This window comes from Triticum aestivum, chromosome 4D (assembly GCF_018294505.1).
Source record: "Triticum aestivum cultivar Chinese Spring chromosome 4D, IWGSC CS RefSeq v2.1, whole genome shotgun sequence".
Classification (NCBI taxonomy): Eukaryota; Viridiplantae; Streptophyta; class Magnoliopsida; order Poales; family Poaceae; genus Triticum; species Triticum aestivum.
In genome coordinates, this window is record NC_057805.1 from 335454248 (window position 1) to 335467906 (window position 13659).

General features: G+C 46.6%; 4 protein-coding genes across 4 annotated transcripts; 2 read left to right on the forward strand and 2 right to left on the reverse strand.

Annotated features, from left to right (window-relative positions):
- Positions 1 to 222: 222 nt before the first annotated feature.
- On the reverse strand, positions 223 to 3418 carry LOC123097746 (eukaryotic translation initiation factor 2 subunit alpha homolog). The gene is made up of 5 exons (XM_044519568.1): positions 2781 to 3418; positions 2202 to 2348; positions 2014 to 2118; positions 836 to 934; positions 223 to 666 (listed from the first exon to the last, which is right to left on the reverse strand). Exons 1-5 carry the CDS (start codon positions 3294 to 3296, stop codon positions 514 to 516), a joined length of 1020 nt encoding a protein of 339 aa, XP_044375503.1. The 5' UTR covers positions 3297 to 3418; the 3' UTR covers positions 223 to 513.
- Positions 3419 to 3629: 211 nt separating this feature from the next.
- On the forward strand, positions 3630 to 7330 carry LOC123097748 (mitochondrial import inner membrane translocase subunit TIM22-4). Its single transcript, XM_044519570.1, has 4 exons — positions 3630 to 4041; positions 5990 to 6180; positions 6278 to 6350; positions 6981 to 7330. The coding sequence occupies exons 1-4, from the start codon at positions 3870 to 3872 to the stop codon at positions 7064 to 7066; spliced, it is 522 nt and encodes a 173-aa protein (XP_044375505.1). The 5' UTR covers positions 3630 to 3869; the 3' UTR covers positions 7067 to 7330.
- Positions 7331 to 7826: 496 nt separating this feature from the next.
- Positions 7827 to 8883, reverse strand: LOC123097747 (hyphally-regulated protein). Its single transcript, XM_044519569.1, has 3 exons — positions 8442 to 8883; positions 8132 to 8365; positions 7827 to 8024 (listed from the first exon to the last, which is right to left on the reverse strand). Exons 1-3 carry the CDS (start codon positions 8794 to 8796, stop codon positions 7966 to 7968), a joined length of 648 nt encoding a protein of 215 aa, XP_044375504.1. The 5' UTR covers positions 8797 to 8883; the 3' UTR covers positions 7827 to 7965.
- A 1196-nt stretch (positions 8884 to 10079) lies between these two features.
- On the forward strand, positions 10080 to 11912 carry LOC123099991 (myb-related protein Zm38). The gene is made up of 3 exons (XM_044521997.1): positions 10080 to 10345; positions 10457 to 10586; positions 11079 to 11912. The coding sequence occupies exons 1-3, from the start codon at positions 10213 to 10215 to the stop codon at positions 11740 to 11742; spliced, it is 927 nt and encodes a 308-aa protein (XP_044377932.1). The 5' UTR covers positions 10080 to 10212; the 3' UTR covers positions 11743 to 11912.
- The last annotated feature ends 1747 nt before the right edge of the window (positions 11913 to 13659 follow it).

Below are 13659 nucleotides of genomic sequence, written 5' to 3' on the forward strand. Positions count from 1 at the left end.
ACAAAAAGATATTCAATCTATTGGAACTTTGTTTAACTAGCGAACTTGAAACATATCTTCATTTGGGTGAGTTTGAACTACGAGTGATATCTATGCTTGTGCTAAAATCAGGAAACAATTTTGGTAGCTCCCAAATTTAACAAAAAAGAATGTGGGCTTGGAGGTGGGTCTTGGTGCAGAAGATTGAAGAGAAGGGGTGTACTTATTCACCATTTACAAAAATGAAGAAATCGAAATTAGTCATTAATGCAAGATGATGCTTACTAGATGCACATGATACACTAACATCATAATAGGCATGCCAAGACTGGGCATCAAAAACACTTGTTTAGAAAACAAAACTCCAAAGAGAAAAAAAAAAACAGGTGCTGCTCAATCAAAGTAAAGCCCAGCACTGGCCGATGAACATCCAAGATGACACTACCAGCGAATTCAAAGAGCTTTTAAATAGGATAATTTAGGATCTTGGCTGATGCTATACAACAAATCTCATCCAAATCGACTAATGTAGACTCAGTCCGCATGGACGCCAGAATTTGTGAGGTCGATATCGCCCATTCCCTTATCTTCCTCATCTTCACTGTCATCATCACCAGCAACCTCCGCGTTTTGCTCAACCAGGGTATCCAACTGGGCGTTCAATAGCTTATCTTCCCTCTCACTCACCTGTTTACAAAATACAAATAATACTAAGCTTCATGAATCATGAACTGGAACAGCTATATTATTTTGAAAATAACCAGGAGGTACAGCCTTGCTAATACATTTATACAAAAGATATACACGATATATAGAAGAGATGTAGAAGAATTATTAGGTGACGCCGAAAACTTACAGCTCTAGGTGCTTCTTTCACTACCAACTTTCCCTTGTGTTTTTCAATCTCCGCTGTGCACGCTTTAACTGCATCAGTGAGAACTGAGATGCCTTGGTCCTATCCCAAGGAGAAACATACAAAAGAAGATTCATTGTTATTTGTGAAGAGTTGATACATAAAACCCTAAACCATAATACTGAGATTAGAATGAATTCAGATACGTGGGGTCTAAAAAATCATACAGCTGTAAGGCCAAAGCAACTTACTGTACCATTTGAGTGCTTGTACAAAAAGACAGAATCAAGATAGTTCAATAACCTCTGTTACCTAATCGTTAACTTAGATCATTCTACAGACATGTTATTAAAAACAAGCCAAAAAAAACATCCTTGGTCACAGAAGAGAATGAAATTTGACGCGGCAATTATCAATTACAAATCCTTCTGGGTGAGTAGCCAATCAACCCCATTTCTAGATGACAATGAGAAACAGCAAACTACAGATAATGGACAACAAACTATCAAACATGATATGTGGTGTTCCCGTCTTTTCAACGCAATGAAATGCAAAGATCCTTTGCATTTTCTCGAAAAAAACATGATATGTGGTGCAATAGCTGTTGCCACATTGGAAGCAAGGTTAGCGTTATAACAGCATTCCTGATAGTTGGGATATAAAAGGATCCACCCAGCAAATAATGTACTCCCTCCGGTCCAAAATATCAGATGCATTTTTTAAAGTCAAGCTTCTTTAACTTTGACCAAGTTTATGGAGAAAAGTATCAATGTTTCCAAAATCCAATCATTATCATAAGATTCGTCATGAAATATATTTTCAATTATTTTATTTATTTAGCATTTTCGATGTAGATATATTTTCCTATAAACTTGGTGAAACTTAGAAAAGTTGACTTTTGGAAAAAGTAATACACCTTATATTTCGGAAAAGAGGGAGTAACTCGTAATCTTAAATCTTCTGACACATTAGAAGCTTCTTTCTAAAGAATGAAAATTTGTGCATCTAATCAATCAAGAAATATAAAATGAGCTAAAGCTTAGTGTGATTGTTAAATCCTGAATCTATGTCAAACTAGGAGCATCCTTCCAAATAAAAATCAGATCAACTAATCAATCGAGCAGGATACCTAGATTCAAAGCCAACATGAATCATGGAAAGAGGCTGAAGAGAACACCAACCTTGTCGAGAGTTTGTGTAGTCAGTACATAAAGAGGAGGAGCAACTAGCTTAATCTTCACAGGACAATTAGTGTTCCCAGCAGCTTCAGCTTTCCTCATGGCTTGCTGCAATTTCAAATTCAGAATAAGCAACCCAAAGTGTTCAATTATATCTTAATCTTAAAGGCAGAAACAGGGTTAACTAGCACCTTAATATGGAGCACCCCATCAAATTGGAAACATTTCATCTCAACGTCAGCACGGATCTTGAGTGGCTGCGGTGTCATCCTCCTCCGTATATTCTGGACCAGGGTCTCCTTAATCTCAGGGGTGACAGCAGGCACCACCTTAGTCACCTGCCAGTAAATTTAAGTATCACTTTCATTTTCTGGCAAAAACTCTAAATTTAATTATGTCGATGGTAAATATCAGAACACATCCCAGGGGTAAAGTATTCACATCACTTGAAATATCATTCAACTGTTCGTTAGACCTTAGAACTAGACTCGACAAGACAAATTTAATCTATTGGTACATTCCAACATTCAATGATTAGTTGGACTAGAAAGTTCATTTGGTCCATTTGACCACCACTCGCAAGTACCAAACCTTTCTATGGTGCCCATTCAACAGAATGAGAACCTGACATCTAGTACACACGCACAAATTCACATGACAAGATCATTTAAGCATGACGTAGTTATTAGTGATTGCATTTAATCAGGTCAAGACATCGTAGTGCATGCATCAGAATTACTAAACCAAAATCATGAAAATTGGTGGGTAACCTCTTGGCCGTCAGGGCCGGTCTCCTTCTCCTCGTAGGTGAGCACATCCAGGATGGCGTCGGGGTCAGCAACTATGAGCTTGAAGGCCTCGAATGCGTGGCCGTACTTGCGGTAGAGCGGCCAGCCGATGCGCTGGTAGATGGGCTCGAGGTCGATCTCGAGGGTCTCGGCAACGTGGCGCATGATGGAGTGCACGAGCTTGGACTTGTTGTACTTGTCCTCGCAGGACCGCGCCTCCTCCTCGGAGACCCGGCGCTTGGAGAGGTCGATGTATCCCTTGTCGCGGTCGACACGGAGCACGATGGCGGGCTCCTGGCGGCCGACCTTGATGAGTGAGGAGATGGAACGGATGCGGCGGCGGGAGAGCTCGGAGAAGAGGATCATGCCCTCGACGTTGTTGTACTCGAGGAGGGAGACGTAGGCGCCCATGTCGGCGATGTGCTTGACCTGGATCATCACCGCGGCGTCCACCTCCGGGAACCGCGGCTCGTACATCCGGCACTCGAGGTTCGGCATCTTCTCCGCCTACCGGGTGGGGGGCGTCGCCGGAGTTGGAGGGGGCCGCGGCGGATCTAGGGTTTGCTTGGGTTTTGGTCGGGGGGTAGGGGGTGGGGGTGGGGGCGGCAGTCAGAGAATGCCGCTTGTTGTACTCTCTTGGTGGATCGGATATCAAGTGAGCCGATCCGATGGATCCGATATCTCGGGTCTCCAGCTCTCCAGTCCAGTCCTCCCCCACACGGCCACACCGCACGGGTATTGGAACCGGGTAGCGTACTCTTGGGAATGCGCCTACTTGTTTGGGTAGCGGGGAGCAGAGCTTGTGCGCCTCACGCGAGCTCCGGGGAGTGGGAAGACTGGAAGAGGCACGCACCAGTGCACCCCCACCGGATCCCCTTCCCTTAACGCCGCCTCTTTTCTTGGAGGGGAGGAAAAGAAAGCGAAGGGAAGGAGGACAAGTAGCGAGCCCTGAGGAACTTCTCGGCTCGGCTTCTTCTCCAATCCCACTCATTGCCTTTCCAGCGATCCCCACGGGCCGCAGCTAGCTCCGCCGTCGCGCTACCGGGAGGGGGAGGGAGATCAGACTGTGAGATGGCTTCGCCGGAGCCATCGGCGGCGGCGGCGGCGGCGGCCGGGGCGGGCGGCGATGCGGCCGGCCAGAGGGCTCCGGTGGAGCCGCTCCGGCTGCCAACGCCGGAGGAGATCAAGGGGCAGGAGATGATGAACAACTGCGCCGTCCGGAGCGTCCTCAGCGGTGTCATGGGTAACGCTTCTCTACTCACCACCTCCAACTCAAATCTCTTAATACTACTATACTATTCATTCAGTTACAGAGTATTGGGAGAAATCCATGTCTGTACTACTGGGGCGCATTATACAACTCTGTAATTGAATTATGCTAAAATGCTGACTTAATATGTCTCCATGATCTTGTTCAAATGTCATGCAATCAGAGTTTCTGGATGGTGTGACATGTCACATGGATGTGGTTGTTCATTCTTTAGATGGTTAGTTCTTCACCTGTTTGTCTGAATAGTTACAAATAAAACGATGCTGGTTCTGAAGACATGAACTTAATTTTATTTTGAGCAATTGCGCGTACGAACTTAAATATGTTCATGTTTTGTTTCCGTTGTACTCACTTGTAGAACTGTCTACTGTTAGTTAGTTACTCTAGCTGCTCAAAATCTTTGGTGGCAATAAAACAAAACTTCTTTTCTCCCGTTTCCACGATCCTTCATGTGAAATGGCGTGTGATAATGCATAATGGAGATGCCTTTGTTTCCAGTTTTATTTTTTGAGGGTCATGCCTTTGTTTCAAGTGAACTTGCCTTGGAGAGTTGGGGTCTAAGTTTTTGTAGTGATTCGTCAAGTAAAGTTGGGGTCATGAAATCAACCAAATTAAATTCCAGTACTTAACACATACGAGTATTACCTTTCAAAGACTTTAAGATTGAGAGTATTCAGAAAGTGGTTGGATAAAGTTTCAAGTTGTCTGAAAGGGGTTTTCGCAGAGCATTAGAAAGGTTGCTGCTTAACAATGCACAATCGTTTTCAGTTGTAGCTACAAGCATTGTGTCATAGGCATACCACGTGATTTGCAGAAAATAGCAAGGTCAACGTTTATTGAAGGTTGGTCTGACAGTGGTTCAAATTTTTTGTTAAATAGTCTGAAAATATTTCTGTACTGCATTAGAAAGGTTACTGTTTGGCGGTGCGCCTGCGCCTCTCTGAATCCTTCTCATGTCAGTGCTGCAAGAAGTATAATGCAATAGACATACATCGCGGCCATCCTGGTAATGACTTGGTGTTTGATCATGTCAACACTGATGTTGTGCGCTTTCCTGTCCTTATTTTCAACCAATCTGACCTTTGGAAGGTTTGCGGTACCTCTGCCTTGGATGTTTGCCATCTTACCTCCTGGTGTACCCAGCAGTCATGTAATGGAGTAGTTTTTCATCTTCTGCCACCCTCCCCCCACCTCCGGCTATCAGTTATTCCTTTTAGTATTGGGTATGTGCCTTCCCCTGTTTGCATGCTTGATTGTACAGTTTTTGTAGAGTTAATAAAATATGTCAGAGCGTGTCTGGTTCTTCCAGTTGTCTCGTAAAAAAAGTTTGCTCTGATCCATTCATTTCATGTTTCTGTGGTTTCTGCTTCAAATGAAGAAACTTAACATTGGATCTAATGCTCCTACCTAACATTTCCCCCCCCCCCCCAGTATATAGTTACTGTAAATAAGTGCATGCCATAACATTGTGTGTGTGCGCGCGCGTTCATGTGTGAGTACTAGTAACATTTCACTTGGGCAATATATGTAGTTTTCCAACAGCTTGCTGACATTGTCATGAATCTGGAACATGGCAAAGGCCTGCGATGTTAAAGTATCTATTTTCTGATTTTGCCCTGTTTAATGATTTGTTTGTTGATGGTTTAGAGGATAGAATCAGTGATATTGATACCATGCATTCTTAAGACAACAGCCAACAATCAGTGGCTGGATACTCCGTCCTATACTAAGTCATGTTAAGTTGTTGCCTGATGACTTGTGCTTCTATGCTTGTTAATCATTTGGCGTCAAGCTAAACAGCTTAGAGTATCAGCTATTGGCTTATCCCACATGGGGCCCACTTACAAGTGCATAATGTTTCATAAAATGGACTTATGGAGTATGCACAGCTGTTATTAACTGCATTGCTTTCATTCAATAGGGGGTGGTCTTGGTGTACTTATGGGACTATTTTTTGGAGCTTTGGAAAATCCAATAATGGCAGAGGAGATGACAGCAAGGCAACAAATAGTCTACCAGGCAAAACAGATGGGTAGGAAAAGTATGAGCCATGCTAAGACCTTTGCAGTAATGGGCTTGATTTTCTCTGCAGCTGAATGCGTCGTTGAAAAGGTAGATGCAGTGTGACATTTTTTCTTCTTCCATTTATGAGCATTTCTGTAAAAAAATTTTACTTATTTGGACACTTTGAATCGTCATGTCCTGGCAGGCTCGGGCAAAGCATGACATTACCAATTCAGCAGTAGCTGGCTGTGTCACAGGAGGAGCTTTAGCTGCAAAAGGTATGTTTTTTTTGTGCCAACTGTTGATGAGAACCACATTAAGTTTTACCATGGATCAATTTATGCTCCCAAGAGAATTTCCCTATCTGCAATTGTTAGAGATGTTTTAGGTTTGCTTGGGGTGGATGGGCCGACATTCATTTTTGGATGTATGAAAGGAAGTAACCTCACTCTAAAAGTAGTTTGGTTCTACTAGGGCAAGTTGAAGGGCAGTCGTACTTATCATGTAGTCAGTGTGCCAGGCCAGCAGTTTGTGTCCCAAATTCTCTGATATGAGATTTCAGATAGTTTAACCAATGCTGTATGTCTGTCTGTATTTGGGAATTTAGAGATACTCATCATATAGTAGGTGTGCCAGGTCAGCAGTCTGTTATGGTGTTTTGACCACTTACCTTGTCTACCCCTTGATTCTTTACTGCTTAGCCAAAGTTGTGATTGCATATCTTGAAACATTTTTTTGTTACTTCTGATTCAGCTAATGTAGCAGTAAATCATAATAATGAGGACAAGAGAACCATGGATTACAATTAGCAAAGCACTTTAGAACCACTAGCAAGTTCTTATGCTGTTATTCGTTATGCAGTTCAATTTGAGATTTCATACCTAATGGAATTGGTATTTTTCTTGCAGGTGGCCCTCAAGCTACATGTATCGGGTGTGTGGGTTTTGGTGCCTTCTCTGTGGCGATTGAGAAGTTCATGGAGCGATATAACTGATCGGTGATGGAAACGTTGCATCCTATAAATTGAGTGATGCTGTCTTTCTAGCAAGCATTAGCAGGATTCAGCATTGGCCGAACAACTTTTGGTTTATTTTGCAATATTCAGTCGTTGGCATGTCTGTACTCAGAGATGGTGTGACCTATCCATCGCACTGAGTAGCTACATTGTTTCTCCAGTCTGTAGCCTGTTTGATGTCATGGCATGTGGTATACGCATTTTGACTTATGCTATCTCGTAGCTAGCTGCATTTCTTCCTCCCAGGATTTTGCTCTGCCAAATGCCATGACGACACGATTTTGGGGACAGCACTGCGGTAAGGGAAATATGTAGTTCAAATGCAAATTAAAACATCTGTTTTCATCTGTGCCGTCACTAGCAGCGGTATATCTTATATCTTTGCTTCAGAGAAGTCGCTTTAACATATGTGTCTTGTATCTGTGTCTGTTGTCCATTGTTTGGAATGGTTTCAGAGGACTCTATTTGACTTTTTACTTGTGCTTACAGTTTGCATACCACAGCAGTGACTTCAAACCTGTCCGGTCTTGTAGCCTAGTAGGCTGACAAAGTAATAATAGCATTATTATATTTCCTCCTTTCCGGTTTAGTAGGCTCATCTCATTTTCTTGGTAATCCTTCTTTTCTAAAAAAATATAATTTCTTGGTTTTTCCATATTATAATTCTTATTTCACTTCTTTCCACCACATGTTCACGTTCCAAGGAGTAGCAACTATAATAAGCGAGGAGGACCAGTTCTCAGTCAATGCGGTTACAGGCCAGAACACTTATCAAGGTGCAAACATGTGTTACAACATCAGCATCAAGGAAGGGGGCACGCTGGGCGATGTAAAACTACACCCAGGAATAACAAGTGCCAAATCTATCTACTGCTAGTCTAGTCGTCGATGATGGAGATGAGCAGGGAGGCCTCCTCAGCATCGGGCCCCCGAGTGTCTGCAGTGAGGCAAAAAAAACAGAGAAGAACAAATCCTGTCAGCTGAAACAATCGAGGCGACACACGAGGATATGGTGGAACTGAAAATAGCAGATTGGCAGTGCACCTGATGTGGGGAGGTTGGACATGATCTGCTTAACGATCCCACCGCCGTTCGGCTCGTCGCCTCCCATCTCCTCCTTGTCCTCACCCTCACCTTTACTGTGATCAACATCTTCCCCGCTGCCGCCGTGAGTCCCATTGCCGGACATGGCCATGCCAATCTTGGAAGCCATGGCGCTTAGTATCCCGGCCTGCTCGCCGCCTTCGTCCTCGTCTTTCCCTCCCCTTCTCTCTTCCTCTGTTCCACGGAAGACTGTCAATTACAGTAAAGTTTCAGAGAGTGGGCGACAAAGATTAAAAGCGCAGTAACTTACCTGTGACCGGTGGGGAAGGAGACGAGCTGGACAGGAGCTTGTGGAAGATGCCATTGCCGGCCGCCTTCTCCTCGTCGCCGTCAGAGACAGCAAGCGCGCTCCCGTTGCCGTTGCCATTGCCTTCGCCGGTGTCCTCAGCGCCGCCGCTGCCGTTAGTAGCACCCGACATGGCCACGCCGATCTTGGACGCCATGCTGCTGAGAAACCCACCCTCCTCAGCCACCGCCACCTCCGCCTTCCCCTCCACCACACGACCAGCGCCGGCCTCCTGCTCTTCCTCTCGCCCGCGCTTCTTCCCCTGCGCCATGGTCTCCTCCTGCTCCCTCCTCTCCGCCTCGCCCACCGAGTCCTCCATCACGAACGAACTAAGCTCACCAAAGTGTGTGCGCTACCACTGCAGGAAAGGCAGGAACAGATCAGATAGTACTAGTATTATCTTCCAGGAGCCGTGCCGCAGGAGGGATATATAGGCGGCTGGCGGACACGCGTCCTGTGGAGATGGCCACCATGGCGGCCCCTCGCGTGCTTGGCCTCGATCCGCGTAGCCTGGCGCGCGGTGATTGGCCGGCCGTTGCCGCGATATTTTAAGGTCGCTTTGTGGGCTGCGCTTTTGTTTTTCCGCTTCTCGATTTTGTGCACGTAGAATTTCCGGCCGGGGCCCGGAGGCAGCGACGTGCCCACGGCGCGGTGGCCGGTGGATCGCAGGGGTTGTCGGTGGGAATGCCTGGGACGGAGAGCGTCCAAACTGTAGTAGTAGTACTTTACTCCATGGGAACTGGGCGTCGGGGTCGGTCGGTCTTCACGTGTCCCGGGGATGGGAAGTGCAACTCTGTGTGCTGCATCTGATGCTCGTATTGCTGGTGCCATGTGTATCCACAGGAGAGATGCTGCTTTGGGAGTCTAGAGTGTGTGTCAAGCGGCATTGCTCGGTGCTCAGCGTTGGAAGCATAAGACAAGTACCGCACGAGAGATGCTGTTTCTTTTCCTGGATTTAACTTCGTATCTTCCCAAGTGGCTTACTGACTCAGTAGTACAAAACGTTACACGCCAAACCACAAAATGCTCGGTGCTTCTTCTCCCTTCTTCTCTGAAACCAACACGAGACGCTGAGACAGCATGCATTTTCTCCTCGTAATACTGCAACTGTCAAGCATCACATCTCCGGCGCCAACGCAACTGTCAATACGATCGTACAAAAGCGATGAGCAGAGGCGCCTGCGATATGATCGCATCGCCAGCTCCCAGGTGAAAACCGATTCCGCGGCGCTGATGTCGTGAAAATCATCATGTCCAACTCGTGAAAATATTTGAAACAGCCCCCGGCCCCTCCACCCTCACACACAGCGTTTGATTAGATTAGATCGGATTAACCCACCAACCCGCATCTGAATATTTGATCCCTCCCTGATTAAGCGGTTGATTTGCCGGAGGGAAACAGTTGCAGGCGTGCCATAAACTAGGGTTAAAGAAGCGTTTCCATCGGATCGTCACTAACCCATGCATGCCATCACTTGTTAAATGAGGAGGGGGGAGGTCATGCTTCCGTCGCGTGCCCCTCCACCATCTGGACATGTTGTTGCCGTGCAGTGCCCCTCTCTCTCTCGCCGGAGCGCCCCGGCCCCTATATGTACACCGGTGCCACCCTGCAGTGCGATCTCGTCGGGGGGCACCGCACCGGAGGTTGGTGCAGTGCGGGGGTTCTCGAGCTATATATCTATCACCGTTTGGCTGCTTGTAGAAGGGGAGGGGAAGGAGGGTGGCGCCGGCCGGGATGGGGCGGCCGCCGTGCTGCGACAAGGCCAACGTGAAGAAGGGGCCGTGGACGGCGGAGGAGGACGCCAAGCTGCTCGCCTACACCTCCAACCATGGCACCGGCAACTGGACCTCTGTTCCCCAGAGGGCAGGTCGGAACCCTCCCCCCGGCCGGCCGGATCGACGTCCGTCATGGAAATGGTGTTGGTCTTGCATGGTTTCTGGCTGATGTGTGTTGCATCATGGATGCGTGCGTGCTGCAGGGCTGAAGCGGTGCGGGAAGAGCTGCAGGCTGAGGTACACCAACTACCTGAGGCCCAACCTCAAGCACGAGAACTTCACGCAGGAGGAGGAGGAGCTCATCGTCACCCTCCATGCCATGCTGGGAAGCAGGTGCGTCTCTCTGTGTAGTACATGCATGTTTCTGCCATCAGTTACTTTCTCGATTTTGTCATCAAGTTTTCGGTGAATGCGAAACTTTGCTATGGACCGACTGCTGTTTCTGTCATCATTCCTGCTATAAACCTTGCATCCATATACTCTAGCGTTCAGATCTTATAGATTTATGGAAGTTCTGAATATCTCACGTTGGTGTATCAGACAATTGCTCATATACCGGAAATCACGTCCTACTTCTATTCAAGAATTTACTTCAGTCGTTCGTTCAAAAATAGAAAGAAATGTAGTTTAGTCCAGTGACCAGTCTCGTGTCTACGTACGGTTCTTCTGAATATATATATTCTGTTTCCTGGTAGAATGTAGTGAAAAGCTGAAAATTCGGTGAAGAACATATCTGAATAGCTGTCTTAAATTGATAGTGTTTGACAGAAAATACTCCACACTGAGCGTAACGTGAAAGTGCGTGTACGTGTTGGGTGCATGCAGGTGGTCTCTGATCGCGAACCAGCTGCCGGGGCGGACGGACAACGACGTCAAGAACTACTGGAACACCAAGCTGAGCAAGAAGCTGAGGCAGCGGGGCATCGACCCCATCACCCACCGCCCCATCGCCGATCTCATGCAGAGCATCGGCACCCTCGCCATCCGCCCGCCACCGAGCGCCGCGGGTGCCTCCTCCTCCTCCTACCTCCCCGTGAACCCACCGGCGGCGCCGGGGCTCCAGCCGCTGCACGACGACGTCAAATACCACACAGTCCTGAACCAGCAGCAGCAGCAGGTCATCACGCTCCTCGACCCCGACGCGCCAGGGGCGGCGGCGTCCCCGGAGCACCAGCTCAAGTGGAGCGACTTCCTCGCGGACGACGCCGCGGCCCTCGAGGCGGCGCCGCAGGTCGTTCTTGGTCAGTACCAGGAGGCCGCGGTCGCTGGTGGCGGAGCACACGCGTATGGCGACACTGACAGTACTGCAGCCGATGGTGTCGGCGGGGGCGGGGACGATAGCGCAGCGTCAGCGTTCATCGACGCGATGCTGGACAGCGACAAGAAGATGGGCGTGGACCAGCTCATCGCCGACCTGCTCGCCGACCCGGCATACTACTACGGCGGAGGCTCTTCCTCTTCGACGTCGGAGCTGGGGTGGGGCTGTTGATCATTTATTTAACTAGAGGTTACATATCTTTACATTGGGACGGCATTTAAGCATATTTAGGGCATCACATTTTCGTTTGAACTTGTTATTGGTATTCGCTGAACCCCGATCGATGATGAGCTATTAAGCGTGCGTTTTTGTTTTTTTAAGAAAATGATTAAGCGTGAGCTGATTTGATGTCTTTGTGGCAAACGAACGGGTAGATGGTGTAGGAGTACTTTTTCGAGAATGCTAATTTCCAGTCGGCAGGAAATCTGCAACACATCCGCACACTAGCGAACCACCTCACCTACGTTCTTTTTTTTGTAAAAATGAAAGCAAATAGGCTTTTTAACCTGTCTCCTTTTCTACGTTTGCACAAAAGTGAATGCAATGTCCGATCTTTTCCACACTTAAGTAGATTATTTTTCCAACTCGTCTCGAGTTGATGACACCATGGTAATTTTTGCGCGGGGCGGGGGGGGGGGGGGGGGGGTGGTTACCGCTGGTTATTTTGTGTGTGTATAGCATGGTAAACAAATCACATACCTGATAACTTATGTACTCGGTACTGATTACTTTGGCGATCGGGAGGGAGGTGTTGATGAAATATCCCGGGTCACTTTTGTGTGAATATCATGATAACTCACACATCACATACCTGATAAACTTATGTACTCCGATCCTGGTAACTTTGGGAGAAGGGGTGTTGATGAAATATCCCCAGTTACTCTGGCGTGCACAACATGGTAACTCAGACATCAGAGACCCGATAATTTATGCACCCCGGTCCTGATAACTTTTGGGGAGGGGGGGGGGGGGGAGGGGGAGGGGTTGATGAAATACCCCCCAGTAACTTCGATGTGAAGAGACGCGATAACTTATGCACCCCGGTCCTGGTAACTTTGGCGAGAAGGGGTACTGAAATATACCCCCGGTAAGTTTTATGCGAATTGCACGGTAACTCACACATGTTGACCTGATAACTTATGTACCCTGGTCTTGGTAAATTTGACGATCGGGTGGGGCGGGGTGGTTCATGAAATATACCCCCGATAACTTTTTGTGTGAATAGCATGATCAGTCACATATCGTAGACCTGATAACTTATGTACCCCAGTCTTGGTAACTTTGGCGACGATGGTGAGGGGTGCAGGGAGGGTTGTTGGTGAAATACACTCCCCGATAACTTTTTGTGTGAATAGCATGGTAACTCACACATCGCAGACCTGATAACTTAGGTACAAACATCGTGGTAAATTTAGACCCGAATAAAAAGTTGTTGAGAAATACCCCCATTTACTTCTATGCAAATAGCACGGTAATATATGCATCGCGGACCTAATAATTTAGGTACAAATAGCATGGTAACATTGATCCGGGGGAAAGAAGACAGTGAAAACACTTCCCCAGTCACTTCTGCATTAAAAACATGTTAATATACATATGACATAACTGATAACTTTTGAACAAAAAAGTGATCAAAACATGCCAACATGAGATCTAGCTTCGAAGTTCTCGCCACGACAGGTTCTTTTATGTGAAAACGATTTTCAATCAGAAACGATAGTTTGAGTTATAAAACAATTTACAATTTCGAAATAGTGAGAATCTACATTGACATCAACTTGCATGTGCTCTAGTGCATTTGCATGTGAAGAGAATGTTGAAGGAGCTATTTTTATGCCCCAGTAATTTCTATGAAAATGGGATGGTAACTGACGTACCACAAACATGATAACTTATTTAGCCTAGGTCTGATAACTTTTGACCTGAAAAAAAGTCGTCGAAACATACCAACATGGGATCTACTTTCAAAGGTTTCGTCGTGACGAAACTTTTATGTGAAAACAGTTTTTCAATCGGAGCGACGGTTTGAGCTACACAACATTTTGAATATATATTTTTAGATGAAATCTTTGATGACATCAGCTTTTC